At 55.2% G+C, this 21,074-nt stretch overlaps 11 protein-coding genes across 11 annotated transcripts; 5 read left to right on the plus strand and 6 right to left on the minus strand.

Annotated features, from left to right (window-relative positions):
- Nucleotides 1-190: 190 nt before the first annotated feature.
- HMPREF1541_03011 (uncharacterized protein) lies at nucleotides 191-1,240 on the minus strand (the record flags this gene model as incomplete). Its single annotated transcript, XM_008717363.1, has 1 exon — nucleotides 191-1,240. The coding sequence occupies one exon, from the start codon at nucleotides 1,238-1,240 to the stop codon at nucleotides 191-193; it is 1,050 nt and encodes a 349-aa protein (XP_008715585.1).
- Nucleotides 1,241-1,418: 178 nt separating this feature from the next.
- Nucleotides 1,419-2,182, plus strand: HMPREF1541_03012 (riboflavin synthase, alpha subunit; the record flags this gene model as incomplete). Its single annotated transcript, XM_008717364.1, has 2 exons — nucleotides 1,419-1,449; nucleotides 1,500-2,182. The coding sequence occupies 2 exons, from the start codon at nucleotides 1,419-1,421 to the stop codon at nucleotides 2,180-2,182; spliced, it is 714 nt and encodes a 237-aa protein (XP_008715586.1).
- Nucleotides 2,183-2,692: 510 nt separating this feature from the next.
- On the plus strand, nucleotides 2,693-3,966 carry HMPREF1541_03013 (uncharacterized protein; the record flags this gene model as incomplete). Its single annotated transcript, XM_008717365.1, has 3 exons — nucleotides 2,693-2,808; nucleotides 2,950-3,571; nucleotides 3,658-3,966. The coding sequence occupies 3 exons, from the start codon at nucleotides 2,693-2,695 to the stop codon at nucleotides 3,964-3,966; spliced, it is 1,047 nt and encodes a 348-aa protein (XP_008715587.1).
- Nucleotides 3,967-4,167: 201 nt separating this feature from the next.
- Nucleotides 4,168-4,608, minus strand: HMPREF1541_03014 (uncharacterized protein; the record flags this gene model as incomplete). The annotated part of the gene is made up of 1 exon (XM_008717366.1): nucleotides 4,168-4,608. One exon carries the CDS (start codon nucleotides 4,606-4,608, stop codon nucleotides 4,168-4,170), a length of 441 nt encoding a protein of 146 aa, XP_008715588.1.
- Nucleotides 4,609-5,633: 1,025 nt separating this feature from the next.
- Nucleotides 5,634-6,589, plus strand: HMPREF1541_03015 (uncharacterized protein; the record flags this gene model as incomplete). The annotated part of the gene is made up of 2 exons (XM_008717367.1): nucleotides 5,634-6,301; nucleotides 6,349-6,589. The coding sequence occupies 2 exons, from the start codon at nucleotides 5,634-5,636 to the stop codon at nucleotides 6,587-6,589; spliced, it is 909 nt and encodes a 302-aa protein (XP_008715589.1).
- A 925-nt stretch (nucleotides 6,590-7,514) lies between these two features.
- Nucleotides 7,515-9,906, plus strand: HMPREF1541_03016 (uncharacterized protein; the record flags this gene model as incomplete). Its single annotated transcript, XM_008717368.1, has 9 exons — nucleotides 7,515-7,797; nucleotides 7,860-7,972; nucleotides 8,021-8,121; nucleotides 8,175-8,515; nucleotides 8,574-8,693; nucleotides 8,755-9,047; nucleotides 9,117-9,208; nucleotides 9,292-9,498; nucleotides 9,690-9,906. The coding sequence occupies 9 exons, from the start codon at nucleotides 7,515-7,517 to the stop codon at nucleotides 9,904-9,906; spliced, it is 1,767 nt and encodes a 588-aa protein (XP_008715590.1).
- A 1,106-nt stretch (nucleotides 9,907-11,012) lies between these two features.
- HMPREF1541_03017 (uncharacterized protein) lies at nucleotides 11,013-12,079 on the minus strand (the record flags this gene model as incomplete). Its single annotated transcript, XM_008717369.1, has 3 exons — nucleotides 11,013-11,669; nucleotides 11,715-11,761; nucleotides 11,836-12,079. The coding sequence occupies 3 exons, from the start codon at nucleotides 12,077-12,079 to the stop codon at nucleotides 11,013-11,015; spliced, it is 948 nt and encodes a 315-aa protein (XP_008715591.1).
- Nucleotides 12,080-12,536: 457 nt separating this feature from the next.
- HMPREF1541_03018 (uncharacterized protein) lies at nucleotides 12,537-14,233 on the minus strand (the record flags this gene model as incomplete). Its single annotated transcript, XM_008717370.1, has 3 exons — nucleotides 12,537-13,444; nucleotides 13,532-13,616; nucleotides 13,700-14,233. The coding sequence occupies 3 exons, from the start codon at nucleotides 14,231-14,233 to the stop codon at nucleotides 12,537-12,539; spliced, it is 1,527 nt and encodes a 508-aa protein (XP_008715592.1).
- Nucleotides 14,234-15,963: 1,730 nt separating this feature from the next.
- Nucleotides 15,964-16,998, minus strand: HMPREF1541_03019 (uncharacterized protein; the record flags this gene model as incomplete). The annotated part of the gene is made up of 2 exons (XM_008717371.1): nucleotides 15,964-16,431; nucleotides 16,480-16,998. 2 exons carry the CDS (start codon nucleotides 16,996-16,998, stop codon nucleotides 15,964-15,966), a joined length of 987 nt encoding a protein of 328 aa, XP_008715593.1.
- Nucleotides 16,999-17,454: 456 nt separating this feature from the next.
- On the minus strand, nucleotides 17,455-19,021 carry HMPREF1541_03020 (uncharacterized protein; the record flags this gene model as incomplete). The annotated part of the gene is made up of 2 exons (XM_008717372.1): nucleotides 17,455-18,744; nucleotides 18,848-19,021. The coding sequence occupies 2 exons, from the start codon at nucleotides 19,019-19,021 to the stop codon at nucleotides 17,455-17,457; spliced, it is 1,464 nt and encodes a 487-aa protein (XP_008715594.1).
- Nucleotides 19,022-19,555: 534 nt separating this feature from the next.
- HMPREF1541_03021 (uncharacterized protein) lies at nucleotides 19,556-20,735 on the plus strand (the record flags this gene model as incomplete). Its single annotated transcript, XM_008717373.1, has 2 exons — nucleotides 19,556-20,097; nucleotides 20,147-20,735. The coding sequence occupies 2 exons, from the start codon at nucleotides 19,556-19,558 to the stop codon at nucleotides 20,733-20,735; spliced, it is 1,131 nt and encodes a 376-aa protein (XP_008715595.1).
- Between the last annotated feature and the right edge of the window lie 339 nt (nucleotides 20,736-21,074).

Genomic DNA, 21,074 nt, shown 5'->3' on the forward strand with positions numbered 1-21,074 from the left:
CATTTACTGCCTCAGTCGCGTCCTGCGACGCTCTCATCGTCTTCGGCATCTATCAAGCAACGACCACTGCTCTAGACACATTTCCTCTATCCATGGACGTGTCAGTTGGTCTGTACAACCGATCTAGGCAACTCTGGCTCCATCAGAAGCAATTGAAGCTCGCTGTCGGTGGCTCAGTCTCCGACGCTTCTCACTGAGGGATGCGTAGCACTATTCGGCCACCAATCTGAAACTTGGCAAGCTTGTCGACAATGGTGTTGATATCCTCCAGCTCGAAGACTTGGACATGAGGTACCACGTCACCTGCGACAGCCATTTTCAGCAGTTCGTCCATGTCCTGTCGGGTGCCGCACGAGGAGCCAACCACTCTTAGGCACCTCACCACCATCCAGAAGGGGGATATAGGTAGGTCAAAGTCAGTCCTTGGAAGGCCAACGCAGACCAGAGTACCGAGCCGGCGTAAGAGCTTGAAGCCTTCTGTGTAGGCGGCAGTTGAGCCAGCGCCAACCACGACGCCGTGCGCGCCATACCCGTTGGTCAGTCGCTTGACCTCCTCTTCGACGTTGTCTGTCTTGAAATCGAGGAAAGCAGTTGCTCCTAGCTCCATCGCCATCTTCTTCTTGGACTCGCCACTGTCAACGGCGATCACCCTATACCCCTTCTTGGCCGCGATCTGCACGCCGAGATGTCCCAGCCCACCTCCCGCCCCGGGCAAGACCAACCAGTCGCCTGGTTTCAAGTTTGCTTTCGATATCGACGAGTACATTGACAAGCCAGCACATAGCAAAGGTGCCAGGATTTCGGACTTCAGCTCCTTGGGTAAGCGCGTCACATCCTTAGCTGGCGCAGCTATATACTGAGCGAATGTCCCTCTGACGTTGCGGCCAGAGTTGTCTTGATTCGGACAAGCCGTCTCATCGATTGGGCATATCTCACACTTGCCGCAGGTGCTGTACTGCCACTTGATACCGACGCGTTCGCCCATGAAATGGTCAGGAACACTAGGTCCCAGCTTGACCACCTTGCCAACGCCCTCGTGTCCGGCAATGTCCGTCTCCATTGGCGTCTCGTTGAAGATGCTGTGCACATCTGAATGGCAGATACCGGAGCACTCGAGCTTGACAAGCACCTCTCCATCCTTAGGCTCGGGAATTTCGATGTCGTGCCGGATTTCAAGGATGGCACCGGGCTCGGCTTTGGGCAGCCAAGCAGCTGTTTGAAATCCTTCCTTGGAGGACATGCTGACGAGGAGCAGATGTGAGAGGAAGTGGTCGTGTGAGTATTGAGAATTGATTGAGTGAACCCCTCCAGAAGTGGCGGTGCATCTGTGGCGTTGAGTGCCAAGCCGCGGGGCCGCGGCGTCTGCGAAGTCGGATTCGATGCTTTCATGCATCTTTCCTCAGTCATCAGGCGCCATCATGTTCACTGGTCTGGTGGAAACGATAGGCAGTGAGTACTCTGTCAGTCCTACTGCGCTCTGCTGTGGCTGACCAGTCCAGCCGTCACCGCTCTCACCGAGCTGGACCCATCCACGTCCGGCGGCAATGGCACATCCCTCACCATCTCCGACTGTTCAACGATTTTAGACGATGCCCATTTGGGTGACTCAATATGCGTCAATGGGACATGTCTCACCGTCACCGAGTTCGAGAAAGACTCGTTCAAGGTTGGAGTCGCGCCGGAGACACTCCGCAGAACCAACCTGGGCAGCCTAAAAGAGAAGAGCCGTGTCAATCTTGAAAGAGCGATGCTGCCACATACACGCATGGGCGGGCATATCGTGCAAGGTCATGTTGATACCGTGGCCACTATAGTGTCGATCACACCAGACGGAAACGCCCTCACCTTCAGGTTCAAGCCACGGCCTGCGCCAGATGGATCCAATATCTTGCGATACATCGTGGAGAAGGGATTCATCGCGCTTGATGGTGCCAGCTTGACGGTGACCAATGTCGACGATGCTGAGGGTTGGTTTGAGATCATGCTGATCGCCTACTCACAAGAAAAGGTGGTCATGGGCAAGAAGCAGCCGGGCGAGGAAGTCAATGTCGAGATTGACCTGGTCGGCAAGCTCGTTGAGAAGAGTGTGAATGCCTACTTTGAGAGCAACAAGGACGGTGCGCCGGCCGTGCTGGAAAAGATGGTCGCACGCTTGGTACACGAGAAACTGGCCAAGGTCTGAACCATCAGCAATGATACCAATCGTAGTAGTACATGAGGTAAGCGTCTCCACAAACCACACACTCGTCGGACATGATCTCCGATCGTGGCTATACTACCAACCCTAGTAGACACCCAGTATCTTGCCAGGGATAAAGAGCGTATCTCAGTGTCGTTGTGGCAGGGTGTCGGCTATATGAAGCTCTTATCTCCAACCGTACATGCTATACAAGCTTTGAGCCACTTCTCCATCCGCGCCCGGCCGAAATGTTTCATGTTGTCGAGCTGTGATCGACATCCTCGTCACCATCATGATCTCGCTCCATATATCGAGGTCTCGCCCTTTGCTCACAAGACAACCCGCCGAAGTTCGTACGCCAAGCTTCTAGTAGCGCTTCGATACATTCTCGTGTATCTAACACTACCGAAGCGCGCCGAACGTCGCCACCTATGCCTCTACCTCACAGCTAATAGTGACAATCCCAGACTTCTCCACTGAAGCCCTAGCACTCTTCAGACGAGGCGGTCCAACATGGCCACCAGCAATATCTTCTACTGCCTCAGCAACGGGCTCTCGCAGGCTTTTTTCATTGCCCCTGCGCCGCTCACTGAGCGCAATCTACCCGATCAAACCGGTCGCGTCTTCTTGTAGGTACCCTCCGACTTCTCCTGAACAGCACCTCCATCCCCCATGGGAAACATTATCGCAGTGTTGTACCCCCACTGGCATCCCTCATACCCAATACGCCCATCGACGCCATTGACACCACTAATCCCCGGACTCTGCAGAATAACCGGCGGCTACACCGGCCTCGGCCTCGCCCTCTCCAACATCCTCTACGGCGCCAACGGCACCGTCTGGCTCGCGGGCCGCAACGAATCCAAAGCCAACGCTGCCATCTCCCACCTCCAAGCCACCCATCCTACCTCCACCGGCGCCTTGCATTTCCTGTCCCTCGACCTCTCCGACCTCAGCAGCATCAAACCCGCCGTGCAGGACTTCCAGCGCCGCAACCCCTCGGGCAAGCTGCACTGGCTCAACAACAATGCCGGAATCATGGTCCCGCCCGCCGGCTCGCGCGGCAGACAGGGCCACGACCTCACCTACGTCACCAACATCTACGCCCCCTTCCTGCTGACCACGCTGCTGCTGCCTATGCTGCGCCACACCGCCGCCACGGAGGAGGCCGAGCCGCGTCGTCGCGGCACCGTGCGTGTATCCTGGGCTGGGAGCGCCGCGTCGTACCTGACGCCGCATGTCGCGGGCGTGGCGTGGGAGAAGGACGGCAAGGAGCTGGCGGGCGCGCTGGCGGATCCGCAGAGCACGTACGGTATCAGCAAGGCGGCCAATTGGTGGTTGGCTGTCGAATTTGGGCGGCGGTTTGGCGATGAGGATGGCGTGCTGCATAATGTTCGTCCCCCTCTCTCTTCTTCGCTCCCAAAATGCATACTTTTTTGCGTCCTTGTGCGAATTTGCTAACGAGACTGAACACCAAGTCCTACAACCCCGGCAACCTCAAGACGGAGCTACAACGCACCACGAAGGAAGTCGCGGGAAGGATCGCGCACTGGTTCATCCTCAACATTCTGTGTCACCCGCCTGTTCAGGGTGCGTATACGGAGCTATACGCGGGCCTGTCGCAAGACTTGAGTCTGGAGAAGGGGGATCAAGGTGCGTGGATCGTGCCATGGGGCCAGAGGAGTAGCATGCGGCCGGACATGTTGGCGGAGGCACAGAAGGGCGAGGATGGTGTGGGCGGCAAGCTGTGGAGGTGGTGTGAGGAGGTTGTCAAGGAGTATATGTAGCATATATGGTTTGGGCACCATCATCCAGGGAGTTTGAGCATCCTAGGTTAGGTGGAGGAGGATTGTTATTGGGAGTCTTTTGATTTAGTCTTTTAGCATGAGCCATGGCTCATCGCGCCGCAGTAGCTGGTAACTCAAGGTTTCTCGTCTTGTCCGCATAACATTCCTACCTCGCCCTGAGTGCTTGCTTGTCTTTCGCGGTCAATGCCACATGTTTCTCTCAAATGCAAGCATCATGTCCACAGCCTTCTTCGCCAGTGTTGCGCATTCCTCACCAACTCCAGCGCCACCAGCTGCCTTCTCAAAGCCCTCTCTCCAGAACGACCAGCGTTGCTTGCCGTATATGGGGCCATCGAACAGCGGGCCAACTCTTAGCAAACTCGCTTCCAGAGTGTCAGTCTTGATCTGCTTAGGTGTCTGCACCATTTCCGTGAATAGATTAGAACCATTGATCAGGATCCATCTGCTCGCAGCGCCGACTAGCCCAGACCGCAACTTGAAGCAGGCTTGATCGAAGCTAGTTCCTACCATTTTCTGCAGAGCCTCCAAGGAGTATTTTATATAGCTTTCAGCCTGCAATTTTGTTTCCATCCAATCTTCTTCAAACACGTCTCGCATCTGCCAAATCGCAACATCTGTCATGCTGGTGAAGTTGTGCTGTCCGAGGTATGATAGGAAAGCATGGAGGTTGATATGTTGGGAGATAGTGGTCTCGACGTCGGCAGTGGTGGAAGAGGACTCGAACATCACTGAGAATGCTGTTAACCGAGGGAACGATGAATGGTTTGGGCATGATACTGAGACATTCTCCAACCGACAAGGGTAGACCTCATTTCCACCGAGTTCCAGTATGTTTTCTGAACAGGGCAATGGAGTGGTAGAGACATGTCTTAGGTCAAGTAAAGATGAGAAGGTGCCCAGAGGCCAAGGAAGTTGCGAAGTACTTAGCAAAGTTTGATGCCAAGGGAGAACAAGTAGAGGTCGCACACTGCTCTTCCCCACCGGTTCCGTTTGTGGCTACGAATAGCTGTCAAGATCTCTGGCACCCTAGCATCGACACTTCGTGGGAGTTGTGATGCTCAAGAAGCGCAACTCCCAACTCCCATTCCCGTGAGAATCTTCTGACTTTCCATGTTCCATTATCGGCTCCTACCTTTTTCCGGGCAAACAAATATCGTTACTCGTCTTATTCTTGCTTCAACTAAAGCAGACAGATGAAGCTGAGATGAGACAGATGAATGTTGACTCCAGGCAGTAAAAGTCTTGGCATATGGAGCCTTGGCGGCAAGGATCAAAGATCTACATCTCCGCAATCAGCGTCAGGTAGAGCAGACTATAGTGGCTAACCCGTCATCCTCTCTGCGAAGGGGTAGTCACTCCAGCAACAGCCCTGGAGCTGGGTGAACGGCTTTCGAAAGGCATTGTTTGGGCCACGCATTTCATTCCGTTCTAATTGGTCCGGATTGCTTTAGCCAAGACCGCCTCGAATATCCCAGCTTGCGAAGCGTGAATCAATACCATCTTGCTACTTGCCACCTCCCGTTAGGATGACGACCGCAAGGCACAACCACCAGCATGAGGGCAGAGACGACTTGGAAACAAATCCCAACTCTCTTCACGACTACCACCGCAACAAACGCGGGCCGAAAGGCGTACCAAAATTCGTCATGGCATCGAGAAACAGTATAAGCAAGCCTAAGGACCCGGGCCATGAGTACGCCAAGACAGAACACATCTTTTTTGAATACTTCGACCAGAGAAGTTCGAACGCGCCCTTTGGCTACGAGCACTATGTGTCATTACCTCCCGGATACGAGACGGAGCCAGAAAAGAGATGGCCGTTGGTTCTATTCCTTCACGGAGCCGGCGAGTCGCAAAGGAACGCAAACGAATCGTACCTTTCAATTCGACACGGTATTCCCAAGGTAATTCTCTGTTACGACAGAGTGAAGTCAGGCAAAGAGCCGGTCATCTCGATCCCCATGGCAAACCGACTGCGGAAGACCAAGCAGGCCAAGCAGGGTGACCTCTCCGAGACCGCAGTACCGCCAGAAGTGTGTACTTTGCTTGTGGAGAATTTCATTACCGTCTCGCCGTCGCTCAACATGCAGTGTGGGTACGGATGGAACGCCTCGATCCTTTCAGCTCTGCTCGACGAGATCGTTGAGCGCTATCGTGTCGACATGCATCGAATCCATGTCACAGGATTCAGCATGGGCGGGTACGGCACCTGGAAACTGGCGTTGCACACGCCGAAGCGATTCGCGTCTGCCATGCCGATCTGTGGAGGGGGTGATCATCTGCGGGCGTCCATCCTCAAGCAGATCCCGCACTGGTGAGATCGAGCCAGGCCACTCACAGTCAAACTGCTGACCGGCACAGGATCCATCATGGCGACAAGGATGACATCATCCCTCTACAAGCCTCTCAGCAGATGGTCGACGCCTTGGAAAAGGCAGGAGCTGAAGAAATCCAGTTCACGCGATATCCTGAGCTCATGCACGACAGCTGGACAGCGGCATACAATAATCCGGACGTCTATCGATGGATGCTGGATCGTAGGCGGCAAGTCCAAGGAGACGAGAAGGTGGTGCCTGACGCGAACAAGACGACCGTAGCATGACTAGAAGTACGGGTCTCAGGCAGTAAAAGTCTTGGCGGCTCAAGCCGAGTGAACCTGCCTCGCTGTACGCTGTAATCCGTGTGGCTTGCTCACTCGGGGCGCGCCGGCTTCCCTGTGGCACTTCCCTTACACTCACCTGGCCGAGTCTGACCTTCGCCTGGCTCCGATCAGGTCGAAATTGTGATCGGCGCACAGCATTTCCGGTAGACCGCCGTCAAACTATGGTGGTTGCTGATGGTCTCATCTCAGACACCGCTGGCCATTTACTGTCTTCTCTCCTGGTTTCTAGTACTGTATAGTTGCGCGTCTGAATATGGGCTGAAATCCATGATTGTTCAGAGCAGTTTGCAGCCATCACGTGGCCTGGCTGTACTTTCTCCCCCAAAAGCAACCCCAGTCGCCCCCTTAAATGAGGGTCAACTCGGGGTAGGGGCAATGTTAACTCCGGGGGAGCGTCCAGGCCTTGGATGTTCATTCGCCGCTAAACATCTTATCGCTGGCCTTCAACGCTCCATGGCTCAGCCAGCCGAGCGATCAGCAATACCCTCGATCCTTCACCAGATACACATCAAGTGCAACGATACGAGGCCTCGATGAGTTGCGTCTTCGAACTTAGGCCGTAACCAATCTGGGAGCAACTATCATGTGGCAACAGCGAATTGGCAAGTACAGGCGTCGACCGCGCGCCGTATTGGTGTTGGTCGAGATAAGCGAAAGATAGGGTCGTTTCTTTGACGTTAACGTCAAGCCTTGAGCAACGACGCTTGCTTTTTCCTTATCGCTGTCCGCTCGCGTGCGTCTCTGACGAACCCCACGACTCCAAATTACTTAAGAGGAGTCCAAGTAAGCTTGACCCCGGGGCCAAGTTTGCTTGTCGGTTCTTCTCTTCTCTTGTCGTCGTATGCCATCACAAAGGTTCCACGACATGGCATCCCAGGGCAACAAAAGCTACTACGTTGAGAAGAATGAATCTGAATCGCCAGTTTCTTCCGCCGTCGACCCGGTCGAGGTCGGTCACGTGACCGGTCGCAAGAGACGTCTCCCTTTCAGCCTGGAGGTAAGGCAGGAGGAGAGCAGCTTTGCAAAAACGAAAAATGCCTCCAATGCCGATTTCGATCCGATTCCACCGTCGAAGCGCACATGGAACTGGGGCGCATACGTTGCATACTGGATGGCCGACGCCTGGGCTGTGTCGAACTGGGAAGTCGGTGAGTTCTTTGCCATGCTAGAGTCAGGTAGATTGGCCGGTCTGACGCTCTGGTCATTGCAGCATCTTCCATGATCGCCGTTGGCCTCAGCTGGAAATACGCGATCGGTGCCTGTGTGCTCGGTAATTCTATCATGGGCATGGTGATCACTATCAACGGCAGAATGGGTGCTATTGTGAGTTCTAGCCTCGCTCACAGGCTGGCCTGAGCTTATCCGGAGTAGCTTCACACGCCATTCCCGGTTCTGGCTCGCATGCCATTCGGCTACTACTTCAGCTACTTTGTCGTCCTGTCTCGCTGCGTTCTCGCCATTGTCTGGCTAGGGTCAGTCTACCTCAGCAACCACTCCATCACTACATGAGACTGACTGTATGCAGTGTACAAACCACGACTGGCGGTCAGTGTATGACTGTCCTACTCACAGCCATCTGGCCGAGCTTCAGAAACATTCCCAATCACATACCCGAAGACGAGGGCATCACTTCGGCGGGAATGGTTGGTTTCCTGCTCTACTTCCTGCTCCAGCTTCCCTTCCTGTGCATCCCCTATACCAAGGTCCAATACTTCTTCGCTTTCAAGAGTATCATTGCACCGATCATATTCTTGGCCGTCTTCGGCGATACTTTGCACAAGGCTGGCGGAACCATCAATCATAGTACTGTCATCACCCAAGGCACTTTGTTGAAAGGGTCAGCCTTGGCTTGGGCATTCTTCGGCAGTGAGTTCATTCTCTACACCTTCGCCACCCGTTACTCTGCTGACTATCGATATTATAGATCTCAATGGAGTCTTGGGCAACTACGCCACGTTGGGTCTGAACATCGCAGATTTCTCCAGATATGCCAACAGACCAAGCGCACAAAACGTCCAAGTCATCGTCATCCCCTTCATCTTCAGTGAGTCTCCTTGTGAGACGCCCTTCACATCGAAGCTCTGCTAATCATTCGCGCTCGCCAGCCATCGTCGGCCTACTAGGCATCTTCACCGCCGCATCTTCCGAAACCGCATATGGCCACGTCATCTGGAACCCGATCGAGATCGTTGATCTATGGCAACACTCCGGCTCCTCCGGTGGTCGTGCCGCCGCTGCTTTCGGCGCCATCGGTCTCATAATTGTCACCTTGGGCATCAACATCTCAGCCAACTCCATCAGCGCGGCCAACGACCTCATGTCTTTCTGCCCTAGATACATCAACATCCGCCGTGGTCAACTGCTCGCTGCCTTCATCGGTAGCTGGGGCTTCGTTCCCGTAAGTCAGCCCAGGCTCTTTTCTCAAGCTAGATCTAGCATTGTCATGCTAACCATGATCCGCACGCAGTGGAAAATCCTCGCCTCCGCCGCAAAATTCCTCGCCTTCCTCGGCGGCTACACCATCTTCCTGGGTCCCATGACCGGCATCCTCATCACCGAGTTCGTCTCCCGCAGCATGCCCTCCTCACTTCGCCCTTCCCCCTTACCCACTGTTCTTCAGATTCACTAACAAGGCACCACAGCTACTACATCGTGCGCCGCGGCAAAGTCTCCGTGCCCGACATGTACAACTTCCACGGCATGTACCGGTACTCGCCCAAGTTCGCGACCAATTGGCGCGCTGTGGCCGCCTTCTTCATCGGCTGCGTGCCTCCCCTTCCGGGGTTCGTGAACAACATCGTCGTGGCGGGCGACGGCACGACCGGCGTTTCCGTCGGCGGTCAGCATTTGTAAGTCTCAGTCTTCTTTCTTTTTTTTCTCGCTTTGCTGGCCTTCTCTTTCTCTTCCCCTCCTTCTCTTTCCCTCCTTCTCTTTCCCTCCTTCGCTTTGCTCTCCACATCCCCTCCTCTCAACAGGCAACGCAACGACGAGACCCGGATTCCCCCCCTAATTCACAATTGTATCTTAACTCCCCCACCAGATTCAGCATAGGCTACGTCTACTCCTTCGTCGCCTCCTCGGTCTTCTACTACGCCTTCAACCGGTTTTTCCCACACCACGACTCCATCATGACCCACGCCGAGACGGGCGAGGAGATCATCGCCGCCAACGACGCCAAAAACGTCGCGGAGCGGAGGCAGAGTTGGGTCGACACTGGGAAGAGGCCGAACGTCGTCAAGAGGTTCTTTCAGGTCTAGCCAAACAAAAAGCTTCTCACAACGACATCTTGAGTGTAGGCAAGGGGAGGGAGGATGAGGGGAGGACACTGGCGATATAAGGGGGCCGTGGGAAAGCGAGCTTGCTGATGCTATGATGCTGATCGTGAAGCAAGAGGCGTGAGGCGCCTGCCCCGTGCACCGTAGTCAGGGGATTCGAAAAGCAACGGCGAGGCGACACCATGGTCCACGGGGGTTTAGGGGGGACGATGGCCCGGCCCGTCTCGATATCGAATGTCTAGACGAGGTTTTATAGAGCGACAGTATAGCAAAGAACCTTGGCCGTTGCACTCACAATTGAGTATTAATTTATTTCTGTCGAATCATGGGATATCTATCCCCCCCACGTTCCCGTTGTCGCTGGCGGGGAGACAGACACATCGGGGAGAATCAATCATGATTACGGAGGACCTCTTAAGAGAGAGAGCAAATGACACCACCTTCGACTTTCGGCCATGGGATGGGCTGGGGGGCGGGGAAGCTACGGCCGGGCTAGGACAAGTCCCATACTGCACTGTAATGCTGGATGCGCTCGCTGTCAGATCGCTGAGGAGTGGGATACATATCGAAACGAAGGAGGGAAAGGAAAGGGTCTGGCTGGCAAGCATCGAGGGAGAGGGAGAGGAAGAGGAAGTAGGGCGGCGGGTAGAGGCATTTCGATGCTATCTTTGCCATTTGGGAATCGTCTCTCCGAGGCTCTGAACCCCTGAGACAAAACTCTCCTGGCTAATCACATTGTCTGATTTGGAATACTTTTCGGAATCCGAGCTGTGTTCCGTCAGCGGTGAAGTCGGAAGTGAGTAGTACATACATCCCTGGGCAGATACTAGTCTGCTAAGAACCCAATTCTTGGTAGCCTGACGATGATGATGCTCACCTGGCGCATGATCATGCTGGTCATGCTGATCCGGCTGATGATATCGCGCTGCGGCGCGTGTATGGACTCTCTAGGGTACATCATGTATGCACATTAATAAATGGACGCAACTCATTCGATCTTGTTCCCACCTCATGCAATGGATACGCTCCTCACGCCGGTGGCTCATAACGGTCACTGGATGCTGTCGTCCCTCGGTGTCGTCCGTGGACTACGCCCAACTGTTGCCACCAATCCGGCTCTCACCATTACCATCCAACCACGCAATGGCCCGCTCAACATTGTCCATTCCATCCTTGGCACGGTCAAAGCAGCCGTTCAAGTTCTCCGCCAGATCCTGCAAAATAGCCATGATCCTACCATCATCGAACATGGCGCCGTGTTTGTCGAATAGCTGCCTCATGTCGACCTGGCTCTTGTCCATGTCGCGTCTCGCCAGCATGAATCGATGCTTGAGCTGTTGGAGCTCCTCGACGATTTCGTTACCGGGCATCGAGCCAGCAACAGCCTTACCATCACCGACCTTGCGACGCTTGGAGGAGTTGGCCGGAGCAGAAGGCTTGACGTCGTCGATGGAGTCGATGATGTTGGTGGGATCGGCCTTCTCGGAACCACGACGCATGAGAGGCTTAACTGCACGGAATGGTGGCGGCTTCTCATCGTCGACGTCGACTCGCTTGCGCTTGGTGTCGTCACCTTCTCCTGAAGGGCGATAGCAATCCGGATAGATAGGGTGAGGTGGCTGCGGGGGGCGGCGGCGGCGCCGACGCATAAAACGATCCTTGGGCATGGTCCTCAGGCTGACGCGCTTGACAACCCAGATGAGTGCGAACAGAGCCTCGTGATCGCTGGTATCGAACCCAGCATTCTAACGCTGTCAGCAAGTTGCCTCAAACCCACCAGCGTCACTTACGAATGCAGCATTCGCGATCTCGCACTCCAATCCCGCCAGCTGTAAACCTATTGCATTCGCATTAGCACCCGTCCCTTCCTTTCTTCCTAACGCTCTTCATCTTTCGGGAGATTAAACTCACTGCCTTGAAACAACCCCGTCACCCCTGTCTGCCGATGCTCATACGGACAGTTCAAACCATGGCAGACACCACGCTGCGCCCAGGTCAGACAGGTGCCGCGCTGCATCTGATCCGAAGCCAGGGTTCCGGTGTCGAAGTGCGCGTAGTCGCAGGTGATCTTGCCGGCGCGGGTCTCGTCGGGGCAGCGAGGTCCAAGCGCCCAGTAGCGGCAGGTGTACTGGCGGGTTTCGGTGAGAGATGGCATGGTAGGAGAAGAGAAGAGGGTGGGGATGGGGATAAGAGAATGATCGGAAGTGATGCGAAATGATGCGTGAAAGCAGTTGGGGATGCGGCGATGGCGATGTGTTGGTGCGTGGGTAGTCAGAACGAGGTGGTGGATGAATGTGCGCGGGCAAGTTTTGTGACAGACGAGAAGACGCGTTTGTTTTCGGATGGCAATCGTAGTGCGTGCGGAAGGTGAGGTGTAGGTGAACGTGTGTTGCTCTGGCATCACTTGGTGCTCACATCCTTAGACAGGAGAGAAGACTGAGACTAGCTGAAAAGCAATCATGCATTCTGGATCTACCTGTTTATGTTTCTCACCACCATATCCTTCACTCGTCGTCCTTCCGTTATCGTGCCAATCTCTGCGTTGGCACATTGAAGCTTCAAGTCCAAGTCCAACCTCAACCTCAACCTCAGCCTCAAGCCCAACCCCAACATCAAGCGCTCGCACGCCGCCCGACCTTCTTCCTCACACCCCACAAGCTCAACAGCGCCTTCGCCGCCTCCTTATCGCCAAACTCGCCGTTCCCATGATACCGGGGTCCCGCCCCAGCGTCAATCTCCATCGCATCCCCATCCCCCTCGCCCTCCGTCTCAGCCTCATAGCCATCATCGACCCCCCGTCCCTCATTCCCACGAACCCCCCACCCTCCCATGCGACCTCTCTTCGGACTTCCCGCGGGGCTAGAGTACGCACTGACGCCAGGCCGCGCACCACTCCACCCTTGCTCCTCCTCAAACGCCGCGAAGGTGCGCTTCGCCTTGAAAGCCTTCATGACGCTCTTGGGGCTGTGTAGCTCCTCATCGAGTCGCGGTGCCGAGCGGGGGGCGTTGGCGGCGGTCCACACGTTGTGGAACACGGGCGTCGATGGCGAGAGCGTGTTGGCCGGTGACAGCGCGTACGTGTCGTCGGGCTCGCTGATGTCGCGCTCGCTCTCGCTGGCCATGTCGCTGGTGCTGCTGCTCGAGGGGGCGTCTGGGCCGTCGTCGTCCGTGCCGCTGCCAACGCCAACGCCGCCGGCATTGACGGGCTTGAAGCGCAGCACGGTTGGGACCCGGTGGGCAAGAGTCGGCGTCGGAGTGCGGGGACTGGCGGAGCGGCTACCGGGTGCGGACGTCGGACGGGCGGTTGGAAACTGCAGCTCGAGTTCTTTGAAGCGGGCGGCTTCGGCGCGACACTGCTCGGTGATGGCTTGGTCGATGAGCATGCAGCCGAAGCGCGGGTCCATGGGCTCGACGCAGAGGTCGATGAAGTCGATGCCGAAAACGGGGGTCAGTGCGTAGCGGATCGAGTAGCAGAAGGTGGCGGCAATGGCTTTGGCGGCGGCGTAGGGGATCCAGTAACCTGTAAGGAGAGCGCAAAGATTGAGTTGTCTGATGCTGGAGGCAGGGGAAGAGAAGTGCTAGGAAGGCTGGAGGGAAAAGGTCTTACCTTGAGCAACAAGCGCTCCACCAGTGATGGAATGGCAGATATCACGAAGCCCAACATTCTTGTTGAGCATCTTCGCCGGCGTAGTCTGTCACCACACACGAACACACACGTGTTAGCCCAGCACGCCCCGACATACACACCACAAGCACCCATCCAAAAAAGACTCACCTTCCCATAGCCACAACACTTGAACAACGGCGTCGTCCTCACCAGCCCAATATTATAATCCCACAGCATCGTATACACCTTCCCGGCCTCATCCCCGGGCACCCGGAACTGATACTGAAACACCTCGAAGAAATCCCGCGCCGTCTTGTCCAGATAGACACGCTTCTCGCTGTTGTAGGGGATGTGGCGCGGGTAGTCGCCCATGTTACCTCCAGAGGGGTAGACGTCGAAGTGGTCGTGGAAGTCTTTGAGGAGCTTGTCGGTGTTCGGGACGAGGATGTCGGCGGCGTACTCGTGGGGAGGGAAGCGGAGAGTGCCGCGTGGGGGCCCACGGGTGAAGATGGGCGCGTCTTTGCAGATTTTGGGTTTCGCGGCGTGGGTGAGGGAGGAGGGAGGAGGGGTGGTGTTGTAGGTGCGGGTGCTGAGTGGGGCCGGGCTGAGGAGGCGGGGGATGGGTGGAGTGTGTTGTTGAGGAGGCGGCGTGGTGGAGGGCGAGGAGCCGGGGTGGTTGAGGAGGGCTTTGATGGTGGACATCGTTCTGGGGCGATGCTTGGGGTTGGAGTTGTGAATGAGAGGAATTGAGAGCGTGGTAGAGTTGCTGCCGGTAAAGTACCCGTGGCTGGGAGCCGGTCTTTGATGGGGTGCAAACACGGTGCTCAAAGGAATTGGGCAAATAGCAAATATCAAGGTGCCGTTGTAGTCAAGGGGGAGAATAACGACAGCGTGTTCGGACAAAGGAGGTACCAAAGGTTCGTGCAAACGATGCGTGCTTGAAGCTGTGAGAAGGTTGGTAGAGGAGAGCCCGGCATGGGCAAAGACGTTGAGCTTTTGAACCTTTGAGTAGCAGAGGCTGATCGAGCCATGTGGTCAACTGTCTAGGCCGCTGAAGAGCAGTAAGTTGACATCACGATGCCTGTTCGGAGCTCGAGCGGTGTAGTTCGACCAGACCAGAAGCATCGGTGAGGAAGTGCGCATGTTTCAAAAGAGGCAGTAGTCATGTCGAATCTGGACAAGGCTTTGAGTCGATCGAGGAGACTGCTTGGTAACCACATCCTTCACAGGGAGTGTCTTTCGTATATCACAGATCAACGAATTGACGACTGCCTGGTTTCATTGCGTTACAACAGACGTGCGATGTTTGCCTTCATGAGTTCTGCGAGCTTAAGCTGTCTCTTGAGCCCTCAGACTCGACAAGACGACTCAGGCGACCATCTGTACAGCAACTTTGCAATGCAACCAACCCTGGGGCTCGTGCCGTGAATAGGTAGCAGAAATCCCCGGTGGGGAAGCACAGTACCCAACAGCCCCGCCGAGAAGAGTGGCATGTAGTACAAGTCGGGCCAATGATAGCTAAGCTTCATCTGCAAGGCTGCCAGCAGACAAAGAAATGTGGACTCCGTCCTCGTAACAGAATATGCAGAGAGCCCGTCAGCTGGAGGCTCTGTGGGGATGAGGCGTACAATTGAGAATCTGACCAGATATATCGGCAAGTGGATGGGCCATGTGTTTGAAAGGAGGAACCGATTCTCCCCGATTTTGGAGCTATTCAGCAGCAGCGTGCCTGTTGAGCAGTCCTCGAGGCTTCGATATGGCTGTTTCGCGCTCGATGAGGCAGCAATGCTTGTCATCTTTGGCAGCTTTAAGACGGGAAGAGCAGGAAGGGATAGAGAGGAGTCTGCATCACCCCAAGACCTCTTCCAGGAGTCGGTGAAGCCGAGACTAGACAAGACGTGGTCGTACCTGGCCGAGGCATCGGGGCCGCGTGGTTGCTGTAAAGAGCCGACCGTCCGAATAGTTCTGCTAGAAGTCCACAATCACAGAGGATGGGTTCGAAACCGCATTGCAGTGACTGGCTGGAGCGGAAACCAACACCCGCCCACGGCTGAATGCAGGGATCACCTCCGACGTGGCATCACAGAACCAAGAGATGTGACGCCTGAGGTCGGTCAATCGGTGTAGCTTCGCGAACGGCTGAGATATGCTGACTTAGAGATCCCAAACACGCAGTCGCAGGGGCAGCAAAGAGAGAGTGACTCGCAGGGCGAGGCCTGGTGGAAAGAGTTTGATTCTGTACATTGAGACCTGCGTCATTAAAGCTGTGCCTGTACCCAAGCTATATCGAGCCATGACTTGCGCCGAGAGCAATGCATAACCCCGCGACACCTCGCCATGCAGATCGCTTATTCGGTGCCCAAGATATACGCGAGAAGAACGGGTGGAGCGCCAACATGAATCGCATGCAGACCACAGCACCTGTCAAACCTCTATCCCAATAACTGCTTCATGAATTTATGAGCAAGTTCGACGCCCAAGAACGTGGCGGCGTTGGCAGGCACTGCTCTCGCGAGAGCTGGCCCAAACCCTGGGAAGAAAGCTTTGATGCCACCACTCCTGTAGACACCACTGATGACGCCGGATATGGTGGGATTGCCTTCCATGCTCTGCAGCCTGCTCTTGACCGTGTCGACGGGGAAGACTGGGATCCACATGGCAATACCAGCTGCACCACCGGCGGTCATGACGGCCGTAAGAGACAACTCGCCTGTGGCATTGCCATTTGCGTCTTTGGGTGACAGTGATCGCTTGATGTATTCGTAGGTCGCGAAATAAGCTGCTGAGCCAGGACCATCACGCGCAAGAGTCATAGCGCTACCACGGAACACGGACCGGATGCCGCCTTCTCGGTACAGTTGCCGTACCACGTCGACGCCGCCGGCATATTTGGGCTTCTCCTGCGACACGTTAGCTTTTGGGTTTCGTTACGGGTCCGGATTGCTTACGCCAGGTTTGAGCTCCTTCTGACCTTGAATTTGAAGCAGCACTTTGACACGCTCAAACGGCGCAGTGATGGCAGTCATGGGTATGGCAGAGAAGAAGCCGGCAGCCGAGACTTGGCCAATGCTGTATTGCGGCGTGTTGTTCTTGTATTCCACGTCGCTCGTAGCCTCGACGAGCTTCTTGCCCACGCCGTAGCCCCAGAAGCTCACGGCAAACATGGGTGTCACGCCCACGAGAGGCGCAGAAACACCCGCATAGAGACCCCTCCGTAGACCTTCGCGCGCTATGCCCTTCTTCACACAGTCAATCGCGCCCGTGTAGGTGCCCTTTTCTGCGGTCTGCAGCCGCACCTTGCACAGGTCGAACGGGTGGCCGACAATGACGGCGAAGACACCACCGACGCCGCCGGCCGCGAAATCTCGGGCAGACGAGGTCGCCGACTTGACCGTCTCTTTGACCTCTTCTTTCACCGTCTCGACCGAAGGCAGCTCTGCCGTCGAGGTTGGTATTGAGGGAGCCATGCTGGAGGACTGTGGGAGGAAAGAAGAGAGGTGGGCGGTTGACTGGGGAGGAGAGAAAAGCAAGTGAAGCTGTCGGCGAGCTCAGACTTCACACGATAACGTATGCCAATGTTTCTTGCGTTCTGGGGCTCCGCGGTCTCGTTTGCGGGTGAATGGAGAGCTGCAGGGACTGGTCGCGATCGGTCTTTGCCCAGCTTCTCGCTTGTCCTTGAAGAGGGGCAGGGGAAGACGTTCTACTCTTATGCTCAATATAGGAGAGGCGGTATATCCACGACACGAAGATCAATTAAGCGATTGTTCGGCAGAGCGCGTTGGAGGCGCACATGGCAAAGTTACGACGCATCCCAAAAGAATAGCTCTCTCTACAGTGTGCGGGTTGGAGTGCTGCGAATCCTGGTCGCCCCGAAGAACCGAGGCTCGCAGCCCGGAGTTTTCTCGGCACGACTTTTCCTCTACCTATTGCTTCTCGTCCGCATCCGCAATTCCGAACAGCTTGTTGAGATGGCGACGCTGTGTCTTGTTGAACGCCGGCCGTGTGCCCGTCATCCGCTGCCATTCCGTTATGTCATTGTTCCTCTCCGGCTGATGATGTGCTCTTTCTGATCGCGCCATGACTTGTGTCTCCTCCGATGGCGGTAGCAGAGTAATAGGCACCGAGCCCTCCATGGTGTGATGCTCATCAACCGTCTGCATGTGTATCTTGAAGTCCAGTGAGTAACTCAGCGCGATGTTGTAGGACATGAAGCTGGGCGATGGATACGCAGGTCTGACCTTGTGTGGCTTGAGACGGGATAGATGCCCAATGTCCAGCGCCTTGGACTCGTCAACCACTTCACACGCGGCTGATGCGCGAAGAGTCGACCACGGAGGCTGTCCTTCGTTTGGATCAGTTCCAGTCGCGCTTCGATAGTCAGGGGGTTGTTGGATAGAGGTCAGTATGGGAACGAGCATCTCCTGCTGCTCTTGTGGCAGAATGAAGTCGTGCTCGATCATCGTTTCATCGGCGGTCGCAGTAAACATCGAGGGCGCCCTGTACCTAGCTCGTCCGACCAGCTTGAGCTTCAGCGACTTGAAAAAGGTCGGTGGCATACCATGTGGATCTCCTTCGCCAAAGTTGCTCATCTCTTTCCCAAATCGAGGGGTGATGTAGATTTTGAACGAGAACGGATCTGGATGGTGCAGCTGCAGTACTGTTGGGACAATGACTGTGGACTTGAACGCATACTGGGGCGTTCGACTGGACATCTTAGCCTTGAGCCTGTCTCGGAAGCCCATGTCCTTGGAAGCATTTTCTGGCAGACATTTCGGGCTCTTGATGAAGTTATGCCGTGACCTTGCAACCGTGGAAGTGAAATTATGGATGGGAACCAGAGTACTCGGGGGCTGGATGTTCAGTGGTAGCATGCATTCAGTCTTGGAATCCTCCCCAGCAAAACGTAGTTCTGCCCTCAGCACGTATTCCACAAATTCGTCGTCGCTGTAATGGTCCTGACACGAGAATGTACCCGGCAAGGTGTCGCCACTGATGTCTCCTTCGTTGCTCAAGAAGCCTCGTTCGGGCTCAAGCTTGTCTGAACGATCTGGACGACCAGGATCTCGCGGAATGGGATGAGTTGGTATAGTTATCCGGAACGGCCATGCTTGATCCAGGTCCGTGGAAGCCTCTCCAGTTCTGGTTGTGCTGTGTAGTCGATAGACTGATTCGAAGAATACGACAGCGGCGCGATACGTCGTTCCTCCAGATGTCTACCATTAAAATCAGTGGTGCCACGATAGGTTGCCATTTGGACGACTGGCAATCTCGCAGCCTCCGATCATTTTTGGGATAGCAATAGGTTCGAGAACTTACAAACTTGGTTTTGGTCCTACCGAAGAATATGAGGTTGACAGAACGAGACTTGTAGTCTGAATGGTTTCGCCGAACTACATGTCCTTGGAGAGTCTCGCCAGGGGTATAACGGGCTTGGAAATCCTGCACTTCGATGGCCAGGTCATCGCTCGCTGTCCAGGACGCGCGTGGCATCTTCACAGCTGCTGAGGAACAAGAGAAGAAAGAGAAGCACCTGCAAACATCCTACCTTGGCCGTTGTGCATCACAATGTCTGATACCTTGCAGCCATTTGTACGATTGGGAGATGGTCCTGTACGCCTTACCTTGGGTTTGATCCTGAAACGAGACTATGGCGGCAGAACCTGGGCCAAGGTCAACCTGCCGAGCATCTATCCTTTCTGGCATGATTGTAATCAGGATTGAGAAGATAGCAGAAGTGCTTATAAGCAAGCACGCAGCCAACAAGTCGGACAATATCGCCAGCGAAGGGACGGCATGGTAAATTGATAACGAGCACCTTTGTCTCACCTACTGTATGGGGGGGCTCGGATGTTGCAATGGCTGGAGCCTGAAGTGACAAAGGAGCCGAAGGCCAACTCGTGCTCGCTGCTGCGCCACCCGCCGCATCAGACACCAACCTCACCCCATCTGCTCCCTACACCTCTCCTTCATTCCCATACCCTCTTTTCCTTCTCTTGTGTATCTGTCTGTCTCGAATTGCCCAAGATGACCGTCCACAACCTCCTCCGTCGTGGCATGGACATAGTCGCACTGGCCGACAAGTCTCAGCACGACGACGACAATGACAAGCCCATGAACCCACTCGCCCTGATGGTGATCACCCTCACCTTTCTGGCCTTCCTCTTCCTCATGTTTACCATTTCCTACACCTACGGCCACGTCATCCCAACACTCTGCATGATTGAGACCCCCTCAGCACAGGCCTACGTCCCCGTCAATGCCGCGGCAGCGCCCGATGCCCCTCCTGCGTACGATGCCGTCCCGAAGCCCGACGATGAAGAAGCAGACGTTCTCCTCGTACAAAACAAGCCTATCACCACGTCTATCAGGGCAACAATCCTGCACCTGCGAGCGAAAGCCGGCTACTGGTCCCGCTTCCGCGGCCTGTCTGTCTTCCTCGTCTGGAACTTCATCAGGAGCTTGATCACCAATATCATTGGGGCGCCTTTTATGCACCCTATTGGCTTCGCGGTTGCTGCCATCATTGCTGAGACGCTTCTCGCTCGCCTGCATTTGACATGGGTTCAGTAAGTTGATCTACCAGTTGGTCTTTAGTACTGTACTAATATGTCGTAGCATTGTCATCTCCGAACCTTCAACGAAGCCTTGGTACCGCCGTGTTCCTCCCTGGAATACCTGGAAGAAGATTGCCCCAGCCGTTGCCCTCCTCTCGGTCTGCACCCAGATCACCGTCACCATGCCGCTACTTGTCACCGGCAGCTTTGGCGCCTGGAAGCATATGCAAGATCCAGAGTACGAGCCAGGTACTGGCGACCTGTATGCCTCTGGCGGCCAGGCATTCTTCGCCTTCCTCGTCTTCATCGCCCTTTTCGTTGGCATTCAGATCCCCGCTCTCGTCACAATGGTCCGCGTCGCAGCCAGCATGCTCCCCGAGGAAGACGAGACCATCGTCGAATTCGATCGCAGTTTCCAGGGCCGCACCACACCGGAGATCATTGGAGGCCAAGGCAAGATCGGCATCGTCGAGGCGTGGAAGAGCTACCCCCGCACCAGCCGCATCAGACTTCTCAAGTTAATGGCCAAGGTGGCGGCCATCTCAGCTGCGGCCTGGATGTTCTTCGTTATGGTCCTCGTAGCAGAAACTCATCTCTTGCTGGGCGAGAACGTCGGCGCCTTTATGAGGGCTGTGCACGGCCGGAACTGAGCAGAATGCTCATCGAGCGGAGTCACCGGCCGCTTGTGCAACATAAGATCGCGGCAGGTGGCTTCGCTTTGGCTGCCTCTCCCGATGCCATCAAGTCGCGATAGTAACTTGGGTTTTGTATAAGAGTAGCAAAGAAACCAGAGAATGTGAAGCGTTGAGATATGTATGGCATTGCACAGGCGTTGGGATTCAGAAGGTGTGTACGTGTTGCAGAATAGCATATTTTGAGAGCCCATACCCTGTCGCTCTCAGCGATATCAACATGAACTTATTTCAACATGAATCTAGAACGCGTCTTCTTGTCGTCTATCCCACCATTTACAAGTGACATTGCTCATT

The sequence above is a fragment of the Cyphellophora europaea genome (assembly GCF_000365145.1).
Source record: "Cyphellophora europaea CBS 101466 unplaced genomic scaffold supercont1.3, whole genome shotgun sequence".
NCBI lineage: Eukaryota > Fungi > Ascomycota > Eurotiomycetes > Chaetothyriales > Cyphellophoraceae > Cyphellophora > Cyphellophora europaea.